General features: G+C 50.3%; 1 protein-coding gene across 8 annotated transcripts in view; it reads right to left on the bottom strand.

The window, feature by feature from the left end:
* The window catches only part of VAV2 (vav guanine nucleotide exchange factor 2), a 125,364-nt gene that overhangs the window by 15,467 nt on the left and 85,992 nt on the right, over positions 1 to 23,905 (bottom strand). For 5 of the 8 annotated variants that reach the window (XM_048325276.1, XM_048325277.1, XM_048325282.1 and 2 more), the window contains 9 exons: positions 19,551 to 19,619; positions 10,939 to 11,041; positions 9,393 to 9,407; positions 8,644 to 8,742; positions 7,143 to 7,211; positions 6,457 to 6,557; positions 3,261 to 3,360; positions 1,929 to 2,024; positions 1,282 to 1,350 (listed from right to left, as the gene is read on the bottom strand). In XM_048325276.1, coding sequence (XP_048181233.1) covers positions 1,282 to 1,350; positions 1,929 to 2,024; positions 3,261 to 3,360; positions 6,457 to 6,557; positions 7,143 to 7,211; positions 8,644 to 8,742; positions 9,393 to 9,407; positions 10,939 to 11,041; positions 19,551 to 19,619 — 721 coding nt within the window. The remainder of the gene's footprint in view (positions 1 to 1,281; positions 1,351 to 1,928; positions 2,025 to 3,260; positions 3,361 to 6,456; positions 6,558 to 7,142; positions 7,212 to 8,643; positions 8,743 to 9,392; positions 9,408 to 10,938; positions 11,042 to 19,550; positions 19,620 to 23,905) is intronic. The other 3 variants (XM_048325278.1, XM_048325279.1, XM_048325281.1) reach the window with 1 other exon arrangement.

Below are 23,905 nucleotides of genomic sequence, written 5' to 3'. Positions count from 1 at the left end.
CCCTACACAGCTCTCGCCCAGACAGCAGCAATGTCTGCTGCCTGCCAGCACAGCAGACAGAAAGGCTGGACTTGTGATGAAAGACATCACTTGCAAGTTAAGCCTTGGTTTACAGATCAATTAAAACCAAACTGAATGGCTCCCAAAGCCCCCCGAGCCCAGCAGGGTCGGAACTGCTCCCACACTCTCCTGGTGATGGGGAGGAGAAGAGAGAAACCTCCCTGATGGTTATCAGTGTCTTCCTGCAAAAATTGCTGAGTCTGCAGCAGAGCCAGAGCAAATACACATTTCTTTTTCAGCAGTGGTGCTGGGTGATGAGGCCACGAGCGGGGTTTAGCTGCTGTCACCAGGTCCAGCGTTCATCTGAGGCCACAGCAGCGGGCTGGGAATGCAACATCCTTCAAACAACCTCAACTCTACAGCGAGCCACACAGCAGCTCTGGATCCGTGGGCTGGCAGGGGTAATGGCTGGAAAGGTCACCCAACTTATGTAAGTGCCAGGAAATGCAGCGCCGAGGTGGAAAACAAAGTGACTGCGAGCACAGGGATGAATCCCGAGGTGCTCTCCAGTGGAAAAACCTGGAGTTAATGAGCATCCTCCATCCAGTCAGGTTCTGCTGACAAGGGATGTGGTGTGAATGTGTGTGTGGGGAGACACATCTGAGATTTGGATGACTCTATGATCCTATGATTTTATTTCTTGTTCTCCTGAGATTTTGGGGGCTTCAGCTAAAAGTTGAAAACAAAACTTTAAACAAAGCAAACTGTTGATGCCAAAAGAAATCAACTGTTGAAAAAACATCTTCGTTTTGATTAAAAAAAAAAAAAGGTGGATTAAAGGATTCCCACCCAGCACCTGGCTAACTGCACACAGGGAACGCTCCACACACGCAGGCTCTCATTGCTGCCATGCTCCCTGACTTGCTGATACCTTCTGGAGCTCCTCCAAACCCCTCCCAGTGAGAACAAGAGCCGGATCTGGCACAGCCTCCGTGCACACAACAGCAATCAGGGAGAAGTCATAACTTGTCAACAAACCCCAGCTCCCCCAGCTGCCGGGGGAGGGGGACAGCGGGTGACAACGGATCTGTTGTGAGGCCGTAGCATCACATGGCAATCAATACACACAGGTGTGGCCAAAAGGAGGAGACCTTGCCTTGCCTCGAGCTGTTCCTGGCTGGTTTTTCCATCCAAGTGTTTGTTTCACATAGCAGAGGGATCCTGAGCTCAGCTGCACCCCAAACCCAGCACAGCCCCCTCGCCACTCTCACCCTCCTGTACCTGCATTGCCTCCAGAGCCTCCTTCAGCTGCTGCTTCTCTGGCCGGTCTGAGGAATGGCTGAGCAGCTCCTGAAAAAGTATAAATGAATGAAAATGAAGAGTTTGGATGTGCTAGGAAAGATGCCCAGACCCTGCTTGCACCGGGCTGGGTCTGCCTGAGTGTTGGCAGGATGGTGACAGGGGCGTCAGGGTGGTTGCAGGTATTCCAAGAGTGACTGGAAGGATGCCAGGGAGGTGGCAGGGATGCCTGGGTGACAGCAGGGATACCAGGGAGGTGGCAGGGATGCAGGGATGCCCGGGCAGGCAGCTGTGGCCAGAGGACAGGGAACACACCGAGGGCTGCTGCTTGAGAGATCTGTTACATGGAGCTGACGGGAGGAATTTCACACATAATCAGATTATATGCAAGCTTATTTTATATTCATTAAGTGCCTCTCATGGATAACAAGTGCAGAATTATCCTGGGTCACCGTACTTTAGGAGACAGCACAAATATTATGTCGTGTTAAGTGGCTCTAGTAATTATTTTATTTGAAGGGGAATATAAACCCCAACCCTTGCTCGGCATTTGGCAAAGATTCACCCTCCACTGACAGAGGTGAAAGATGCTACAGTAGAGAGAGAAGTGCCAGTGCTGAAAACCTTACTTTTAACAGGAGATGATACTTCAAAACTCTTTGCATTGGAACCACCAGCAGATCTTGCAATTTGAATTTCCCATCCTGGACCTTTAGCGTGCATTCCTAGGACGGAGATCAATAAATCAGCAGTGAGAAAACAACAATTTCCCACCCAAAAAAAGTCTCTAAAGTCTTGAGAATGTTTGTTTGGTTTCTGTAAACTCAGTTCTGATGCCCATGGGTTTGTGGTTCTTGCAGCCACCCAGCCAGGGCTGGGGCTCTCACCATGGAGGCTATCAAGGAATTAATCCCAGGGGCTGGACCCTAAATTACAGCCACTGCTGCCATACAAGTGAGCTACTCCAGCCTAACGAGATGCTGCTCATCAGGGCAGTGCAGGAATGCTCTCAGACCTGGGGAAATGTCAAACGAAACACATTTGCCTCAGCCACCTCCTGGCTGGGCCAAACTAAAAGCAGCTGATTTGTGAGGGGCTGGCACTGAGCAGGCAGCCTGTGGCTCTGACGAGCATTAAGTCACTAAGATGAGCTAATTGTGGTCGCAGGAAGTGTTGCCACCACTACCTTCGCCCAGACCCATTTCAGTGACGTGGCTGAGCCCTGCTGTGTGACCTGCCAGAGCTGCCACGAGGGAGGGACAGACAGGAAAAGCACTGGATGCTCCAGCCTTGATGTGAGACCCAGAGAACACATTTTAAACAATTCCTAAGCGCAGTTTTATCCCTGAATTGGGTTTACACGGGGAATCAAAGCGCGTTTGCGGAAGGCGAGGTAACGCGGACAGACAGCCTGGCAAATTCCGATTAGCATCAAGAGCAAAGCAGGAATTAGAGCTGGGTAAAAACAGCAGCTCGAACAATGCATCCCTTCTGGGGCTCCTTTGATTCCCTTAATACCTGGATCGGCCCCTATTCACACTGAGGAGGCCAGGGCAGGAATTCCGGTGTTTGCCTGGGGACTTGGGTTCGCCTCTGAGGGTCCCCGATGCTGCCGGTGGCTTTGGGAAACCACGTGGCTCCTGGCTTGGGGATGCTCAGGGCCTGCACGACTCAAAGAACTTGTCCCAGCCAGTCCCACTCAAATAAAGTCACTGGCTTGTTTTAACTCAGAGAAACTTGGGGTGGAAGGACAGAGCATGGGTCTGGTGAGGAGATGAGGGAAAAACGAGGGGGTCGGGACAGGATAACCCCCAGCTTTGCTCTCTCTATGCTCACACTCACAGCCCTCTCCTCTTCTGCTAAATCAAACATTCCCCAGACACCATTCTCAGCTCCAGAAAGTCCTTCCAAAACCCCTGATAAGGGGTGGGGGGCAGCACTCAGTCCCCCCGCCCACTCACCTCCACCTTCTGCCGGACGTCCTCCCGGTTGGCAAGGAGGTGGTTCAGGGTGTTCTGGGCATATTCCATGTGGCTGCAGTACTTGCCATAAATCAGCAGCCTGGAGAGGGGGAAATCACAGATTTAACTGGAAATGCTGGCAGTTATAGCCTGTTATAAAAGATATATAAATGTGTGTACAGCGAGAGGACCAGGCAAACAGCTCTTCCCCCATTTAACTGCTTAGCAAAGTATAAACACTCTTTTATTGTGTGGCTTTTTGACATTTAAATTTTCAGCACTTGAACATTTGGAAGTTTCCAGAACCTGTGGAGGTGATTCAGCTCATGATGAGCAAAAAGCCCAGGTGGCCAGAGCAGAGGAGCCTGTTTTTGGAGGGTTAGATGAGATAGTGGGATGAAATTCTTCCTTGTGAGCGTGGTGAGGAACTGTCAAATGTTGCCCAGAGAATTTGTGGCTGACCCTGGAAGTGTCCAAGGCCAGGTTGGATGGGGCTTGGAGCAACCTGGGACAGTGGAAGGTGTCCCTGCCCATGGCAGGGGGTGGGATGGGATGAGTTTTAAGGTCCCTTCCAACCCAAACCATTCTATGATGATTCTCTCACAGATTTTAGAAACATTCCTTCTTGAAAGAGCCACAGAGACCTAGAGGTCAAGAGCCTGGGTAATTGGGAAAAGAAGGTTGTCACAGCCTTTGGAAACACAGTGAAGCTCTGCATGGACACCCTGGGCTATAAATTTAAACACCTGACAAAAGAGAGCAGTTTTGTGGTGGATTCCCCCTTTTCCCTCACTTCTCTCATTAATCCTGCCTGACAGGTTTGGGTTTTCTCCCCCTTCCTGGCCGTTAACTGCTCTGCTGCTGCTAAGACACATCTTCCATCACACACTGCAACTCATCCATTATTTGGGGGCCTTGTCTCTCCATGGAGATGATCTGGGAGCCACTGACCCAGCGTTGCTCCATAAACATGGGACACTCACACCCCGCAGCGAAGCGAATGAAGAGATTTATGGAGCCACAGCCACGGCAGAGCCACGGCCAGTACAGATTATTCTTCCACCTTTTCCCTCTGACAGCTTCTGCACAGGCACAATAATATCCACCTTGTCAGCATGGGGAGAGCTTCAAAGAGGCTTCAGGAGCATAAATTCAAACCTCTGGCTTCCAGAGAAAGAGATTTACAAACTATTTCCTTTAAAAAGCCCCTGCAAAGCCCAGGAGCAATGCATCATTTTGCCAGAATGTCTCCAAGGATGTGGAGGGAAGCAGGAGCTGTTTGTCATGGATAGATTTGATGAAGGAAGGTCTCATATTCAGGGACCAAGTGGGGACTCTGGAGGTCCATGTTCCCTCCCTGGTAGGGCAACACAGAAAGCTCACTTTCTCCTCCTCCTCGATTTCCTTGCTGTAAAATGTGGTATTCCTGACTTTCCTGATGTGACTATTTACATCAGCTTGCTCCAAACTCTTCATCCTCAAGAATCCGGCTTTGAGGACTTCTCCACGGCAAAATCCCCCTCGAGCAGCAGTTTCCCACAGCATTGAGGGCCTCAAAATCCCCATGGACTCAACAGAGCTTCAGACCCACCATCACCACCTCACAGCTGCTGTGGCTCCTTCACTCACATCTTTCCAAGGCTTTCAGGTGCTTCAGGAAGTTGTCTGCAAGCTCCCTTAGGAAGTGGGTCAGTTTGTTCACCCACCTGCATGGAACATTGATTTAAAAGCTCAAAACCAAGCCTCGTGCTCCTGCACAGCCATGGGATCTCCCTGGGCAGCAATGCCACCTCCACAACTCCTCCTGTGTCCCTTCCCTGCTCCCTGTGTCCACAGCTCGGCCCCAGGGATGGCACTGGCATGCATGGAGCTGAGCCAGGAATTAGGAGATCAAAATCACCTGAGTTTTATGAGTATTTTTTAAATTATTTGCATTCTTCTTTGGATTTTTTTTTTTTTAAGTTTAATCCAGAAAAAAATGTCCTTTGTAACAAGAGGCCCCAGGGATGATGGAATATGTGACCTCACGGCGTGTTATTAATGCAGATGGTATTTCTGGAGTTATTGACTTCTGAATGGCATTTCTGTGTCTAGACACTGGTTTAATCACAGTGAAATAACAGCCTGGCACCACTCCACAATGAATCACCCTTTGATTAGTATTAAGGATATTAAAGGCTTTTATCAACCTTATCTCCGTGTGCTGGGGTGCTCCTGCTTGCAGCTGCCAGAACTCGGGACCGATTCTGTTGGTGAAAGCAACTTTTACATTTATTCATCGTGCAAAAGGTGCAGGATGAGCTCTGTGCCAAATACGAGATTCTTTAAGAGTGAGGAATCGTTTTGATCTCAGCAGGGCTGAGTCTCCCCTGCCCAGGAGTCACCCCACCACATCACAGCCCTCTGCTGCTTGCAGGAGACCACAAGAAACCCTTGAAGGCCAGTGAGGTTTTGCTCCATTCCAGCTCACCACAATCAAATCCCATCTTCATCCCCTCGAATGTGTCCCCACAAACACATTGGATATTCAGTCTCCTACGGGATGCTGAGCTCAAGAAAAATCCAGGTGCAGCCAGGGGCTTGCAGGAACAAGGATCCACGGGAGCCACACGGCTGAGCCTGGTTGGTCACAGGGGAGATGTCCCAGCCTCTGCCCTGGGTGACCTGACACAGTTGTGGATGGATTTGGCTGCTTAATGTCAGCACTGAGGGATGTTTCAGCTGCCTGAGAGCATTTTGCTGTGGAGGATGCAAACCTGGGCTGCTGTGAAAGGCATTTCTGGAATCACAGAATTATTAAGGTGGAAAAAGACCTCTAAGACCACTGAGTCCAACCACTGCCAAGCACTGCCACATGTCCCTAAGCACCACAGGTACACGTTTTTTGGACACTTCCAGGGCTGGTGACCCCACCACTTCCCTGGGCAGCCTGTTCAAGTGCTTGACAACCCTTCCAGTGAAAGAATTTTCACTAATATCCAATCTAAACCTCCCCTGGTGGAACTTGAGGCTGTTCCCTCTTGTCCTGTTGTTGTTACTTGGGAGAAAAAACAGATCCCCACCTGGCTCCAACCTCCTTTCAGGCAGTAGGAGAGAGTGAGAAGGCAGAGAGTAACAAGAGGTCTGTTTCAATCTCTGGAAATATTAACCCAAATCTGTTAAAACTGGAGCAGCCTGAAGCCAGGAATTCCTTTACCTCTCTTTGAATTCCAGGAACACTTTTGCCAGGCTGCTTCCTCCAGACATCATTGAGACATCGATGGCTCTCAGGAAACTGAAGTGCACTTTAATTAGGTCCTAAAACCAAGCAACAGTCAATACTTTAAACAAATTCAAAGCAAGTGGGCAAACAGAGCCTAAAGAAATGCACATCCGCTCCTTCATCAGGCAGGGTTTTTCCCTCTTTTAGGTGTTCTTAAAGGAAGTTATTCTAGTGGGATGCAGCCCTGACTGGCCTGGAGGACAGGGGTGTAATTCTTCTGAGGTTACACAGTGAGAAACGCCCCACCATGGGGAGGGAGGAGTGGAGGAAGTGCCAAGTTTGGACCCAAACCCTGTGCAAACCAGAGTAGAAACAAATCCCTTTATCACCCTGTGCCCAAACCAGCTAAACCAGCTAAAACCCACAACCCCAGCCCTGGAACATCCACTGGACAGAATTTTTTCCTTACCTAGACTTCATATATTCCCCACCTCTAAAACTGAGTGTTAAAGAATATCTCCTGAACCAGTTTAAGCTCCACAGCACATGAAAAGCTGAAGCTCTCCAGGTGAATGCACAAATCTAACAGGAAATCAGAAAACCTCCTCCTAAGCAGGGAGAGGGCTGAGCTGCTGTGAAAAGAACGAAGATTTAAGGCACAACAATGCCCACGATGTTACCTCCAAATTGATAAAAATAGCTTCCATGTCTTGGGGAGTCAGTACCAGCCTCAGGGGGTTCATATAGTTCTGCAAGAGGGAAATGGAAAAAGGGATTGAGGTACTGGAGAGGAGGCGACAAGGAGGGGGGTTTGGACAAGGGATTTGTATTTTCTGCTTCACCAGTTGAGTTTACCTGGGCAGGTTTTAATGAGTTTAAGCACTTGCAAAAGCAGAGAACGACCAGGGAGAGAAGTGGGAGGCAGGAATTGCCATGAGTGCATCATCCCCAAGGTCCCCTTGGCTCCCACAGCACTTCCAGGGGTGGGAAGGTGCAAGACTCTGCTGTGGGTGCCCACAGCCCCCTCCCCTGCTAAACCTGCAACAGGGGGGTGAAATGCACTCAGCTTGCTGCAGTCCTTGGCTGCACTGAAGCATCTTCCCAGCTCTTTATCTGCCTGGAATTTTGCCCTTGAGAAGGCACCGATGATGTGATTACACGGGCAATGCCTTTCTGAACAAATCCATATTAATAGGAACATCTACGTGACTTGGGACTGCAAAAAAACCCCAAATACAGCACACCCAAGATGGGAATTTCCACCCATAACACCACCAGGACCTGCAAAGCCTTTGCAAGCTTTAATTGATATGAAAGCAATAATTTAACTCTTCCTTTCTACTGAGCCAGAGGGCTGTGGCTGTTTCCAAGGAACAAGGGTTCCTTGCAGACATAAATGACACATTTATTGGGACATTTTCCTGGAAAATGGGAACTGTTATTCCTTTTCCCCAGTTTTGCTCACAGCTTTTCGGGGGAACTTCCAGCAGACGGAGGGAAAGAATGGGAAAAGGGGAGGAAACAAAAGCATCAGGGTGATTAGAAATGGCAGCTTGATTTTCACTATTGTTCTTCCTTCCTTTCCTCGGAGCAGGAGCCACCTCCAGGCTCCATCCACGACTCCGCCGCCGCCTCGCTGAGCTGTTCGCTTTTATTTGTTTTTAAAAGAAAGGCACCACAATAATTCATCAAAACCAATTAAAACCCCGCAAATTTAGGCAGCAGAATGTTACTTTTAATCCAATTAGCTTCAACGGCAAGTCAGCACAGCTTCAGCACTTTCGAAAAGCACGCGGAATAAAGGAATTATTCTGTGGCAATCAGAGTGATAAGAGATATCTGCAAACACAGCTCTTATCAGCAAACCCGGCCTGGCTGAGTGAGGAGTGGGAGAGTCTCACGCCAGGGTAGGGGGGACACAGCAGGAGGGTTTTAGGCCTGGTTCTAACCTGCAGCAGTCAGAAAAAAGGGTGCTGGGTTTGGCTCCTACAGGCTGCACATTTGTGCTTGTCAGCCTGGGTGTTGTGGATCCCCCTCCTCTCCCGGTTTCCATGTGGATGCCTCGATCCTGCCTCCTCATATCTGCCAGCTCCGGGAGCAAGGACCAACCTGGCACAGTTAATGTGGGATCCAGGGCTGGTGGGGAAGGGGAGGCTGTGGAAAAGAGGGCTCAGTTCTTACCTTTTCTATGTCTTCAAGTGTTTTGTAGTATTTGGCCTCAGTTTCTTGGATTTCCAGCAAACAGCAATTCCTTTTGTCATCTTCTGTCATTCCCATTTTCTAGGGAAAGGAAAAGTAAGACATGGTCAGATACACCTAAGGGTGGTCCAGAAACCTGGTGGGGCTCCACTTCAGCCTCCAGCAACCAAGTTTGGAAAGTCAGGAGAGAACCACTACTGGTTTGTGTTAAAGGGAACTATTTTTACCCAAAAAAAGTAAGGAGGAATCCTGGCTGTGTTATTAAATATGTTTCAACATGGAAAACACTGCGTTTTTTGCATTTAGTACAGCCACACCACCGAAGACTATCAGCTAAAGAAGAAGAATAAGAGATAAAGGTTGGTTTTTCCCTTTTTTATGTATTTTTTTGTTGTTGCTTAAGATGAAGCTCATAACAGATACTAAGTGGGTCATAAATAATACGTTAGACTTATACAAATCCCTGGCCAGGGTTGCCAATTCTCACGATTTTAGGTCAAATCTGATAAAATGTGCTTTTCCCATAGCTCCAGCTCCTGGAGTCACTTCTGCTCTGTAAAGCTGGGAACACGTGCTGGGAGCTGCTGCAGAATCTGAATTTGGGAGGGGGTGCAGTGATGGGGTTTTCTGGATCATGCACAGGAACAGAGACCCTCTGTCCACCCCCTCAGAACTCACGGCTGGGACCTATCAGCTGGATGAAACCCCAGATTTGAATCGATTCATCTTACCTGCATGTATCTAATCTGAAGCATGCAGAAATACAAGAAGCCATTAGCATCACACACGTGCTGTTGCAACAAATCCTACCCCAAAAATTCAATGTTTTGGCAGATATATCAAAAATAGACTCTTCTGCTTAGGGAAGGGGAGGGAAAGGGAGTTACAGCTCTCAACTCCAACACTGCTCAGAAGAAAACATAAAACATTGTGGAGAGACAGTGAAAAACTGCCAATTCCACTGACCTTAATCCTATCCCTACCTGGCTGCTGGAGCTTTCCCCCCTTTTTTGCCATTTATACAAGAAATTCCTCCCAAAACTTTCCCGAGGGGCAGCTCTTGGGCCAAGTGCCTTTTGCAACTGGTGGCAAAAAGCACTGGTGGCCAACGAGCCGTGCTGACTTCAGATCCAAGCACTTTGGCGGGATCACTGGGAATTTTTTGGCCCCAACTCCTTGATCCAGAGGGGGTTTTGGTGTGCAGGGAGCTCCTCCGGCTGCAGACAAGGTGTGAAGGGACGGAATTAGGGTTTCATTGTCTTTGTCCCACTCCCAACCAAGCTGGGAGAGGGAAGGAATCAGAGCACAGGCATCCATGGATGCAGCCCTGCATTCCCAGGCTCCAGCCCCTCGTGTCTGGCTCAGTCATGTCCTGCTCCAGGGATTTAATTGATCAGTGAACTTGTCCATTGATCCTGCTTTGTTCCAGGGAGGTGTGTACTATGTGAATGTGGGGAGAGTAATTAGAGTCTGAACAAAGCCTGAGGGTGGCAGATATTGGAGGGGGGGAGAAAATTTGGAAGGTCACACTCTGGAGAAGGTCCCTTCCAGCCCTGCAGCAGCGCTGGGGACACAGGTAGGGGGGTGGCTGTGGGCACCTTTGGGGAGGTGCAAAGGCCACCAACACCTCCCTGGCTCGTCCATGAGTGTGACATTTGCTCCAGAGCTCTTGGAGATAATCCAAGTCCCTCCATGATGCTGTCCATGCCTCACACTCTGGCTTCCCCATCAGCAAAAGCTTTTTAGAGGTGACAAACAGGGATGGCTGCTTGTCCCTAATGCCACACAGGTCCCTGCTGCCCCAGAAAGCTCCCTGTAAACATCTCCCTGCTCTGAGCCACCCAGGTAGGAAGGAGCAGCAGGCACAGACAGCTGCTGGATCCCTCACACACAGATCTGTCAGAGCTCGCCCCGATCTAAAAATACCAGCGGCACCTCTGCCTGACGGAGCAGGCGGAGCCTCCCTGGAAAGGCTGGAGTGACACAGGCTCAGCAGCAAAGTCCTATTTTTAGCTTATCTTTTAGGGCTTATTAGGTCTCCCTTTCCCTTCCTCCTCCCCAGACTCCTTCAGATGACAGGCTGGGCTGGGAACCTCCTCGGAGAGCCCCTCTGGGCCGGTGCCATCCCAGCTGCGCTTGTTCTTAGCGCTCGGTTTTAGCGATTCCTTTCCCTGCAGCATCACCTGCCAGTGGCACAGAGTTATTTCCTTCATGGAATCCCTCCCTCCCCTCCCCTCCCACCGAGGTGCAGCTGTAAAAACGCAGCTGAGTTGTTACCATGGGCTGCTGAACTTCCACTCTGATGATATCCTCGTAGATATCATCGCCCTCATCTTCGCAGGGGACGCAGTCGTAGATGTCCTCCCCCAGATCGTGCTCGCTGCAACGAGAAGGAGAAGGAGTCAGAGATAATAATGAGGGGATGTTCACTGTCACCTCAGCAGGCACCGAGCAGGGAGGAGAACCACAGTAAGAAAATCCTGTGAAAATTCATGTGCTCAGCCCATGCTCTCTGTTTTTCCCGGATCAGTGCCTGCTGCACATTTCTTTCCGCTCGCTGGAGGCTGGAAAAGGCGGAATGCTGCTTGACACGAGCGGGGATCACAGCCAAGAATTGCTCCATGCCCTGTGCCAGGCGTGCCCACGATGCCCACACCACCACAGGCTGCCAGCTCTGCCCCTGCAGGGCTTTTACTCGGCACTAATGGGCCCAGCTGAGATGGATCCGCCAGCCAAGAGTCCAGTGGGACCATCTGAGCCACCAGAGCCACCAGCTCCAGCTCCACCTGCTCCAAAGATGCCCACAATCCCCTCTTCAGCTCCTCTTCAGGACCAGGAGCAGCTCTTGCACCAGTGACTTTATAGCACGCTCAGAGAATTCACTTCAAGGGTTGGATTTTGGTCTGTTTAAGGCACTGTGTTTGCTCTTGATCTAATTTTGCTTTTCCTCGCTGAGAGGTTTCCTTTGTGCCAAAAAATCATCTTCTTCCCCCAGTCAGAGCTCCAAACTGCTGTAGGAGCCCAGATCCACTCAAAACAGGAGCAGATATTAAACATCATCCAACGTCTCTGAGCAGTAGGAGAAGCATCCCAGTCCTGATGGACCAACACTCCCTGGGCTGTGCAGGACCCACAGCAAAGCCTGGACCAGGCAGCTGTCCCAGCCCTGGGCATCCCATCCAGGTTTAAACGCTCTGCATCTGGTTTCTATGAGTGATGCACCAACTCCCACAAAGCCCAATCCCTGCCCTGATGGGCAACTGGGTGAGTTTTAATCCAGCATTTCCCAGAGGAACAGGAGGCTCTCCTGACCACCATAAGGCAATCTCATCAGACAGCTCAGTGAGCAGAGGCCAATAACAACATTTACATCAGAGAGAAATTAAGCAGCAAAACATCTCATTTTGAGGACCAGCCCCATCACTTTGGAGCTGCCCCTGCACTCCCAGGCTTCAAAGGCATCCCAGAGATGAGGTGCCCTGCTTGTGCTAAAGGTGACGGTGTTCAGTAATTAATTATCATCTGAGCCTTCACACCCCTCCCAGGGGCTCCTCAGCCTTGGAATACTTTTGAAAATTCAGCCCATATTAAATACCAATTAACAATAATAATTCCAGTGCTTAAATCTACAGGTGCTGGCTGCTAACGGCTCCCACTGAAGTCAATCCCACAGGATCAGGACAGCGTGAAACGCTGGAATATCAAAGAGTGCTCGCATATTTTACAAGCTGTGTCTTTCAACAGGGGCACTAATTACACACAAATAAATTTAGGTGTAAAGCTGTGCTCCAAGTGGGACACTCAACATCTCTCCATTATATATCAGGGAGCAGCAGAGCACATCTGCCTGCAGAACCGGGCTTTATTTCTCTGCTTAAACACAGCCCTTTCTATTTTTACAAACAGATTTATTTAATAAAAGTTTGGGGATTTTAAATAAATACACTGGCGTGATGTATCCATCCCATTCTTCCCGGGTGATGCATTGCAGCTGCTGCAATAATGCCCACTAATAGCTGGTGATCCATCTTCCCCCTCCCAGGCATTGCCGTCGCCGTTATTATCTGCACCAATATTTATATTCTCGGCTCCGCTCCTCATCCAGAGCCAGTCACTCCCAGTTCCTGATGGATCTCCCTGCCCATACCTCTCGGATTGCTGGCTGTCTCTCCATACATCATTTCCCTGGCTGGAGGGTTGTTGGGAACGTGTGGTTGGGTTTATGTCACAGCAGGAGCCCAGCTGGGTGCGGGATGATCAGGACAGGGCTGGGGTGGTGCTGCTGCTGGAGCAGAGCCTGCTTGGAGTGAGGGATGAACATCCCCATCCCTGGGAGAACTTGGAAACTGCTTTGGGATAGGTGCAGAGGAGAAGGTGGCATCCTGAGGTGTCCCTGAGCATCACCTGGAACTCCTCTCCCACACAAGCAGGTGCCACATCCAAGCCTCAGAGGCACTGCCCGTCCCCAGCCTGGTGCTGCTGTTTCCAGCCCAGACAAACTCTCCTTTTCTCCCTCTCCAAGAAGCCACGAGCTCTGGATCGTGGTGGGCACGCACTGGGAGAAACCCAGGTGGCAGCATGTGATGCTGAAAGGGCTTTCAGAGAATCATCAGGGTTGGGAGAGACCTTCAAGATCATCTGGCTCCACCTGAACCCAGCACCACCACAATCAACCCTAAGCCATGTCCCCAAGTGCAACATGGGTTTTGCTCAATCGTGGGCTGAGATTGGAGAGGGATGCATGTCCCACTTGGATCACCAGGAAAGAAACGCCTCCCAAGGGACATCCCAGAGATTTGTCCACAGAACAGCCCTTGGACACAACCACTGCACCCACCACGTGGGGCCACATCCTGACAGCACCTCACCACTTCCCTTCCTCTAGTGAAGGGGCCGAGCCTCGCTGCTCCACTCCTTCCTGCTCCTCAACACCAGAACAAGCCCTTCCCATCCCTGATTTCTGGCTTTGGGAAAAAAATAGGAACAACTCCCGCATCCTGGGGACACCCAGAAAGACACCTCCCCTCCAGAGCTTTGGGGAGACGCACTAGAGATGCTCAAACCTGACAGCTGTGGCAGTATTACAACATTGCCATCGTCCAGCAGCCTGTTATTTATTAAAACACATTCTCAGTGCATCTCTGAGAAACACCAGAAGCTGCCAGTTTTTATGGAGAGCAGTAAACCATGAGGATCAGCCTCTCCTGGAGCAGCCCAGGAGCAGCCAAGCTCCTGCGGTGCCGTATGGATGTTGACATCTCTGCTTTGCATATATCGATCCTCACCTGTCCCCACACTGGTGAAAACACGCACCCTCCCTGTCCTTAAAACAGGGAGCAAGGATTGGGATGATTTTAGCCAGTGGCAAGCTCAGGACACACCGAATTCAGGCAATAAATTCAGCATTCCAAGCGTGTCACGGGCAGACGGAACAACTTGAGCAAGGAAAGCCAGATCGCCTCGTTCCTCACAAAGAAAAGCAATTTACTCCTTCAATAAAAGCAGCAGAGTCTGCGAGTCACCCGTGGGTATCAGAGCCTGTGATCTTCTGCCTGGATTAGGAGATTCATTGACAGCTCTGGGGTTAAGAAAGGGATTTTAGCCACCCTTCAGAGTGAACGCCAGCATTTGCAATTCCTGTTATTAGGATGGATGTAACCAGCTTTGGGCTGGCAGCATCTTGCCGAGCCAGAAAAGCTGATAATGAATAAAGCTTTTCATAGCTAAGGCAATTTCAGGCAAAAACAATGCTTTTGGCTGAGCTCTGCCTCGCTGGCAATGCCTGCCCTGCACTAACACCCACCCAGGCAGGCAGCAGCCATGCCAAGGAGCAGCTCCCAGAACAGAGGGACTGGTGCCAGGATGCTGCCTCAGAGTGAGGGAAAGGGAAGGAGCAAGTTCATGGAATCACAGAATGGTTGGGGTTGGAAGGGACCTTAAAGACCATGGGCACAGACAGTCCCTGATGCCCCAGTAAATGACACACAGCAGGTGTCACCACGCTAAAGGAACCCTGCACATCATCTTTGCACTGACACTGCGGGTAAGCGGGCAAGCTCTGATGGATTTCAGGGCCATTGAAGAGCCTCTCCACCCATAAAAACTGCTGTGGGAAGTTGATGAGTATGTACCAGCCTCAGAAATTCAAGGACAAAGCCACCACACCAAAATTCCATCCAAAACACACTGAGGAAAGAGCCAGAACCACCAGCAATAGCAAAAGGAAGAGGAGGACGGGACAGAAGGAGCTAAAATAAGACAACCAAGAGACAACCCCAAATTTCCAGTCCTGTGACCAAGGTTAAGAGCCAAAAGATCTCAGAGCCACCACAGGCCCAGGCTGGGAGTGCATTTGCAGGGTCTCTGAGGCAGCTGCCCAGCAGCTGGGAGGCTCCAGTCTGTCCCAGTAACCTCCCACTTTCTCACTGTCACTGTGCACTCACAGCTATAAATACACCAGCCAAACCCCTCATTCAGGGGCTCTGTCAGAGAGGACAAGCAGAGCCCTAAATTTGCAGCACATCTGGCAGGCTTGGGTTTCAGGGTGAGGGAGTGCAAGATGGGCAGCTGCTGGACTCGAGATCTTGCAGGGTTTTAATTACCCAGATTGTAGTTGGATGGAGACACTCATCTGGAAATAGCAGGAGAAGCCTTTTCCCACCTATTTTGCTTGGGTCTTATACTCCCCATTCCAAGTGGAACATTCTGATCCCAAGAAAGAGCCTCACACAGTTACAGCAACCAATCTGATCCCAGAAGTGGCACAAGCAGGACGTAAAAATCAATACCAGTGACAAAAGAAGGACAGACACGTTTACAAGTGCTCTGGCTCAAGTGCCCTGCACCACCAAGCCATTTATTTCAGGGGCTGTTGTGCCTCGTTTGTCCAACACAGCAAAAATAATGAGAAAAGTGGCAGCCAACTTATCATCTCACCTTGGCTCCTGTGCTCGTTACTTTTTTCAATGCATTTGAGAAATTCTGCTGATCACAGCAGTATTTTGGAAGATGTGAGGGGGGCAACGCTGGTGACAGTAGTGGGAGAAGAAGGAGAAAATTCAGCAAGAAGCTCTGCCCAGAAGATGCAGCCCTTGAGAAACTGAGGCTGGGAAGATTTTCTTTCCCCCTTCTCTAGGATGAAAAGTTAGGGAATACACAGCTATCTCAATATTTTTGTTAGGGATCAATTCCCAGTGAGCTGCAGCTCAAAACAAGAGCAGGGGACAGTGGCACTGACCTGTGTGACAAAGCTCTCCAGGGATAGGGTTTGTGGGGACCTGCTTTGCCTAAAACACTTTTTTGGTCCTTTATGCAACCCTACAACTCCTCTCCTCAAAACAAATTATCTTCAGACAAGAAAAGAAAGGTAAAAGTTATGCAAATTAAATGTTTCATGTCAAACCACTCACAGAACTTCTGCCTGACCCTGAATTCTTCAAACAGCCAACAAATAACCCAAAATCTGCCCTGTGTATCTACCTGATTGTGCCACTGCAGAGGGACAGTGCCAAGAAGTGGAGAAGGTTCATCATAAAGAAGGCTCTGGGGCTGTAAAGAGGGACAGGATTAATGGCTCTCATAAATTTAATGAGACAAAATAACTCGGGAGAGTTCAAGTGGCAGCGGAGGAAATTCAGGTGAAATGTTAAGTATAACTCTGAGGTACCAGGATGGCTTGGAGCAGCTGAAAGAGCCATAAAGGGGGATGGAAAAGCAGTTGGCAGGGAGGATGCTCAGCAGTTAGGAGGACAATTGCCTCCTGACATCAGTTCCCAGCAGCCACAGCCATGTGGGAAGCAGCAGCTCCCATCCATATGGATCTGCAGGAGCTTCCTCAGGACTGTGATATCCCTGACATGGGGGCACAGGCTCCAGAGGATGAACCCACACGTTGTTGCTGCAAAGCCAGCTCATTTCACGGATAAACTGCCCCCGAACCGGCTGCTGCTGCAGGGTCTGGCATCGGGGCGGGCTGGAATAAATCAGGCAGCAGAGGACAATGTCCCTTTACTGCTCCTCACAGCATCGATCAGGCACCACTTGCAATGCGAGCGGCCCTCGCCATCTGCCCTGGCTGGCTGCAAGCTGCCATCTGGCCCAGGGCACAGCAAACTGAGGGGCCAGAGGGCTGAAAACAGGGAATTTGAGAAGTTCCCAGCTCCCCTGATAGCCTTTTAGCTTCCCTTCCCCTTTCCATCATCAATTGTTCTTTTTTTTTTTTTAAACTAAATAGCTGTTTCCAGGCAATTATGTGCCTTGATCTGCTGGCTGGGGATCTGTCTGGAGCTGGGATTAATCCCTGCAACACCCCAAAGGTGAAAGCACAATGGGGTCATCAAGGCTTAAACACCCTTTAAACACACCAGTACCCCGTGGCTGCCCCATGATGGCACACAGAGCTTGTTCCTGCAGCCCCATGGTCCAGCCCTGGCACTGGCTTTTGTCCCACAGCTCCTCCGTGCTGGGAGAATCCTCAGGATAAAGGTCCTCACTCTTTAGAGCATCATGGGGACAACAGGGGCAAAGCCTGGTTCCTTCTGCTCCCCAAATCAGCACCTCCATCACAAATATTTTTGCATTTTAAATGCTTTGCAGCACAGGAATTCAAAAATCCTGGGGACACCAAACCACTCCACTTAAATACTTACAGTCGAAACGAAGCATTTTGACATTCTCCATAAAACCTCATTTTACCAGCCCCCAAAATGTCTTGTTAGAACCAACCCAATGTTTATCCTGAGCTTTTTCTCCCAGCAGCACAACATCCAAAGACAGCTCCCTTTGGGAGATTCCTCTCTCCTGGGGTTGTCCCTCCTCACCCACCCCCATCCCTCTGAGGCCTGTGGGGACAGCAGAGCGGCACCGTGAGGTGACACATCCCTGCTGGTTTTACAGGCAGGGCTGGAGCAGCTCCTTCCACACATTGGGTCATTTCCCTGCCTGCTGTGGAAATCGCTTCCTCGCCTCCAAAGCAAGCATTCTGGCTGCAGTCAGATCTTCCCAAGGCTGCTGGATCATCAGCAATATTAAAGGCAGAGATGCTGGATGGACTGAATCATCCCCAGCAGTGAATGCTGCCCTTGTTGAGCTGTTTGGAGAGGGCAGGAACTAAGAAAGAGCTTTCTCATCGGTGCCACGGGCTGCCAGCGCCCAGCAGCGGGGCCCAGGGCACACCACTGACACTGGCACATTCCCAGTCAGAGTTTCTTTGTCCAAGGCAGAAAGGGCACTGTCGCTGCTGTGCTGCAGGCAGCAGGAGCAGCAGCACTCGTGCTGAGGGGTTCTCCAGGGCGTTTCTGGGGTTTTTACAGCTACGGGTGAATTCCGACACCGTTTCGTAGGCCGTGGTTCCGTGCACTGGGAGGGCAGGCCTGGATGAGGGAATTTGTGCAATCCCTGCTGATTTCAACATGCCTTTCCCCCACTAGTCCTAAATAGGATGTAAAAAAGAGGATTTTGCAGAGAACGGGAAAACAGGGGAAGTTAAAAGTTGGAGATCTGGGACAGAACAGGGCAACCACTTGAAATAAACCTCCAAGTTATGTGACGGGCATCACAGCCCCTCTCACCAAGGGACAAGGAACAGTTTGGGAAGCTTTCACCTGGACACCTTGTCCCCAGCAGAGTTAAAGCTGGGAACCCACATCCAGCACCAAAGAACCAAGTGCAGCATCCCAAACCCACCCTTTCAAGGCCAGCACTGGCATCCCCACCAGCACTCGTGTTTCAGTCCCCACACAAGCCTCTCCCCAGATAAAAGCACATCTGTGTGTGAGAAACAGGAATTTTAAACCCCAAAATTAAAGGGATTTTGAGAACTTTTGGAGAGGGGGCACAAAAAATGCTCTTCCTGAAGTGATCCCTTTCCAAGTTAAACTTTTATTAAACTGCAGCTGCTGGGAGCCAACAGCAAGCAGGGAATTCCAGGGTACTCCATTCCCTCCACTGGTAATTTATGATTTACTTCTGTAATAACTGAAGCCATAAGGAACTCATTGGATTAAGGAGTCTTATTATTTATGTTGTGGAACAATAATATTTAACTGCATAAAGCCACATATCCACCCACCCAGTCCATCCCTCCAGATGAAGCAGACTGCACTTCATAAGCAAAACCCTGGCTTGATGGGAATGCTGCCATTGAATTCCAATAGTGCCTGCACTTCACCGTGTGTGTTGTAGTTCAAGGTTGATTTAAAAAGCCTGTTACATCATCAGCACGGGCAGAAAAACCAGATAAACACAGACAGAGACAGCAGCAGCATCACCCACAACCCACCAAGGACAGGCAGGATGAGGGGCCTGTGGCTGCCACATCCCTGGAAGTGTTCAAGGACAGCTTGGATGGGGCTTGGAGCAAGGTGGGAGAGTGAAAAGTGTCCCTGCCCATTGCAAAGGGGTGGAATGAAATGCTCTTTAAGGTCCTTTTCAACCCAAACTATTCTCTGATTGCCCTGGGGCCAGCTGCTGTGGTCCAAAATCACACATGGGAGAGGCAGATCCATGTGCCAGCACCCAAAAAATGCCATGGAGGAACCAGCACTGTCAGCAATGGGTACCCCACTCCCAGGGCTGGCTTTGGTCACCTCAGAGGATGAATTATGTCCCAGGGCTTTGGGATTTAGGAGGAGGAGGGGATCCCCTGGGCTTGGCCCCTTTCACCCCCCACCAAGCCACTCATCAACTGAACCTGATTAAAAGTGACATCTCCCAGGGCTTTACATGAGAAAAAGATGGAATTTTGTCAGAGCACAAAAATCTGCTGGCAAAAGGATCAAAGCAGCCGTTCTGGCTCTCCCAGCCCTGCTGTCAAACTTTATCTGCCTTTGCTGGAAGCCCACGGCAACTTTTCCCAGTGTCCCCTCCCAGCAGAAGGTGAGGCCACTCACTCCGCCAGCTCCTCCAAGCTCCGGTACACATCATCGTCATTTTCCGTGGTCTCCTCCGAAGGGAAGGGCCTGGGAAGGAAAGGAATGACAGGGTTATATTGGTGCCTCACCCCTCACAGCAGAGCCCCTGAACTCAGCCCAGCCCTGAGCATCCTGCTGAGCAGAGGCTGTTTTGGAACAAAATATTCACTGCAAATCCATTTTTGTCCCAGAATGACACCACCTCTGCTGCTTCCCGAGGGCAGAGCTGGCAGGGCAGGGCAAGAATCCAGGTGGGGAGGTTGGCTGAGCACACAGGGCAGCACCTGGGCACCAGAATGAAGAGCTGCGTGGTCTGACAGCACCTCAGAGTCCCCGTGGCTGAGCTCTTCCTGCTGAGCTGGTGCTGCACAAAACTCAGGAATCTTAATTCCAGCCTGCTGTTGGATTTTTTGGGATGGAGAAACACCTTCTCCTCCAGTGATGGAGCGTTTCTACCTGTGAGCTCCTTCCCATTGGCACCTCCCAGCAATCCCACTGGAATGGATGAGTCCTTAGGAACCCCAGGCTTCCTCATCTTAACAACTTTGTGACAGCTGAAAAAAGTTAAACCCTCGGAGATGAGGGAAAGGACACCAAAAGGGCAAAACTGAAGGAGGGGAGGAAGCAGATTAAAAGAGCGAGGGAGGGAGTGGGGGGAAACAAGAATTCCTTGGCTCGTTCTGAAGCAATAACCAAATAATGTATGAAGGAGATGAAAAATACTGTTTTAATTAAACCCCACGTGTTATTGCTGGCATAGGGCCAGGGTGGGCTGTGGCTCTGTTGGGGCTGGATGCACCTTTATGGCTAGGGCTGTGCCGGGCTGGGTGTCCCCACGGGCACAGCCAGCCTTGCTCCAGCCCCAGCACAGGGACAGGGACAGGAGGCAGCAGGGCAGCTCTGCCCATCCCTCCTGGGCATCCTGGAGAAGGCAGGGGGGGTCCCCAGGCTGTGAACCACAGTGATGGGACATTGATGCTGTGGAGGAGCAAAGCTGGATACACGTGAACCTCTAACTGCCCTCAAGAGCAATTTCCTCCTCTTCCCTCCCACCCTCCCTGTCCATGATAGATTGCTTCTCCTGAAAGATTTAATACATGGCCTGGTTAGCCCCTGAATTTGCTATTTTTGGATCCTTTCGCTGGCATTAATTTGCTTTCTCTCCCCTGCTACACCTCACCCTTCCTTCGGCAAGCAGCTCCACACCGAGCGTTTTGAAAAAGTGCTGAGACCTGCAGCGAGTTCAATTAAAACCCCGACCAGGTGGTGAGTCCAGGGGGGAAAACAGCTGTGGTGACCCCAGCCATGGAGCAGGACAATTCCATGCTCCACCAGCTATCACAGCTGCCCTGCCTCTGCAACAAGGAGCACCCAAGGTGCATCCAACCATGTCCAACCATGTCCTTCCTCCCAACAGGAGAGAGGAAGGCAAAGGATGCAAAGCTCTGGCAGGAAAGCAGAACTCAGAGGTGACCTCTGTTTAAACACCACTTGTTACAACAACAATAAAAAGAAATCCACCACAAGGCATGACCTCCTTTTATTTGCATCTTCTGCTCTTAATCCCTGACTATTTCCTTCCCCAGTGCTCACCACGCCAGAGAGAAAGGAGTAAAAGAGCCATAAAGAATATTAAAATCACATGGACACATCTCCAGCCGTAAATCTGGGCTTGAGGTGTAATTTGATACAACCCCCCATGTAAGACAAGGAGGCAGCAAAGGCAGAAAAATAGCTTCTAATGCGAGTTTCATGGGGATGCAGCTCTGCTGGCCCTCCCAGCTTCACCTTGACCGCTGGTGAAGGCCCGCAGTGAAAGTCAGGGCAGGGGAGGAATTAATAACCTGTGTCCCTGCAGAGGCAGCTAATGGCTAAATAAGGACTCACAGAATGCAATTAGAGGGAGAAGTCACACCAGGGTGAGGATTACTAAATGGACCATCCAAAATCTGGAGCTGAAGGGTGGCTTTTTGGACAAAGCCTTGGGTTTTTCCTTTGTTCATCCCTTGCTCTTCCCCAAGAGTTCCAAGCGCAACAACACACTTTAATTAATTTAATTTAGCTCTACCAACAGCCACTATTTAGAATATCTCCCTACTTTTGACTCAAGGTCCCTTATACATCCATTTAGGTTATGTTTTTGTCACTGAACACACCTGAGCTGGCTGCAGGAATGGATTTGATGCAGTGGGGACAGACTGGGGGAGGAGAGTTCTGCTCTCAGTCCCACCCCACCAGATCCCCATCAAGGCAACACAAAGAAAAGCCAGTTGGGTGATCTTTTAAGCCAGTATTTCTCACAAGCACAGGGGTTTCACTGAGAACCTTCCCACAGATCACCCCCTTGGCCCCAGCCATGCAGGGAGCAGCATCTCCATGCAGGTGGGTGAAGGTGCTGCACTTTCCCCAGCCATGAGCTCCCCAACAGCAAACACCTGGTTTGGGACCAATCTCTGTGCCCTTTTTTTTTGGTAAAATGAGTAAAAATGTTGCGAGTGAAAAGGTCTAAAAGCTCCTGATTCCCTGGGAAATTCTAACAGACCTCCAGGCACGTTGCAATTTCTTATGCAGAAGCACAGTACAGCTGGGAATGCCCAACAGTAACGAGTATTTTGAGTCCACTGAAACCCAACAGGTCTGCAGAGACCCCAGTTTATTAAAATTCATTTGAAAATTAAGATACTTCGTATCTTTAGCTAAGCACCAGCTTTTTTTACTCCACCACTGTGCAAAACCACCTGCTGAGCCATTCATCCTCCCAGCCCGTGCCTGGGCTGCTGTGAGCCCCATCCTGCTCAGATGAAAAGCAAAAGCTGCCAGTGCCATCAAACAGAGCTGGAACAGGCTCTTAGAGATAATAAAGCTCCCAAAGTCGACTCCTTCACAGACAAACCCCACAGCACTCAACAGCACCGCTTCCAGAGATCAAAGGAGGGAAGGGAAGTGGGATCGATCCGATGTGTTTGTTTTAGAGCCCAAAAGGGGAGAAAAGACCAAGCAATTTGTTGTGAAGTTTAGAGTGAGCTGCTCTTTTGGAGGGCAGGACTTACAGCAGGTGATGGTTCTTGACATGTGATGCAAAGCACCCCCTTGATCTTACAAAACATTTTGGCCACTTTCTGGATCTCACTGCAAATGGAACACAGGCAGAGCCAACCACAGCCACAGCACATCACCCACGGGGACAATCAGTTTATATTTCATGAGGCTCCTCATGCAAAAAAAACCCCTCCCTTGCTCTCAGGTCGCCCCATGATCCCTCCCACGCCGCATCCTCACCGTCCACCCCCGCACAGGGAATCTCTCAGCACTGCCTGGCTGCTCTCTCCTCTGAATTATTTAATGGGAAGAGCCAGGTAGGCTGCAATTCTAACAGCAATAAACAGGGAGGTTTATTTATTTATGAGCATATTTCAGCATCTGAGGTGCCTTGTTCTAGCAACTGAAGGCAGCTCTTCACCACTGCAGAGAGCTGAGGGTCAGGGATGGGGCAGCTTCAGTCTGGTCATTTTGTACAGCAGCACCTTGGCCTCAAATCCACATGGGGCAGAGCAAGGAGGACCTGCCATGGTTCATTTACCATTTTTCCAGTCTCCATTCCAATTTCTCAGCAATTTCCAAACACCAGCCCTGGGAAGCAGGGAGGGTGGAAATGTCCCACTCAGGGCTCTCCATCCTAAGGAGCTGTTCCCACCTGAGGCTGCTCTCGGCGGAGATCGTTTGGCAGGCAGATCTGCAAGGAAGTTTTCCTGACCTGTACAAACACCCTTAGGAGTCTAAAGGAGGTGATTTATCCCTTTCTGGAGGGGGATTCCAGCCTCCCAGCACCAGCAGGATAATCTCCCTGTTTTTAAGTCCAGGGATAACACTTGAGTGTTTTAAAAAGCAGGTGGAGTGTGTGACACCCGGGAAACCTGAGCTGCTCCCATCTGCTGTCCCTTCTGCGAGGGATTTCTTCTGGAATGAGAAGGACCAGAGAGCCCCAAGCTGGTGCAAAGGAGCTTCTGCAGCTCTGCTGGGGTGGACGGAGCTGTGCTGAATCCTCCTGGCCCAGAATGTGGCAGCAAAACATCTCCATGGGGTGGAATCTACAGCCTGGAATTACACCCTGCAGGACTCTCAGCTCCCCAGGCTGGGTGTACAGGCCCTCCCCACAACCCTGTTTTGAAGGGGCCATCGTGGCAATGCACAGAAAACCCCCAGGACACTGATTTCACCAACATTTTGGGCTTCAGGCTGTGCTTTCCATGCAAGTCTGGGTGTGGGGTTCACAGCCCTACAGCTCCCATGCTTCCAGAAGAGTCCTGCTGAGTTCAATGCTGCTTCAATCCCAA

The sequence above is a fragment of the Corvus hawaiiensis genome, chromosome 21, assembly GCF_020740725.1.
Source record: "Corvus hawaiiensis isolate bCorHaw1 chromosome 21, bCorHaw1.pri.cur, whole genome shotgun sequence".
In the NCBI taxonomy this organism is placed as follows: domain Eukaryota; kingdom Metazoa; phylum Chordata; class Aves; order Passeriformes; family Corvidae; genus Corvus; species Corvus hawaiiensis.
The sequence above is the reverse complement of the archived record's forward strand: the minus strand, read 5'-3'. Positions and strand labels throughout refer to the sequence as shown.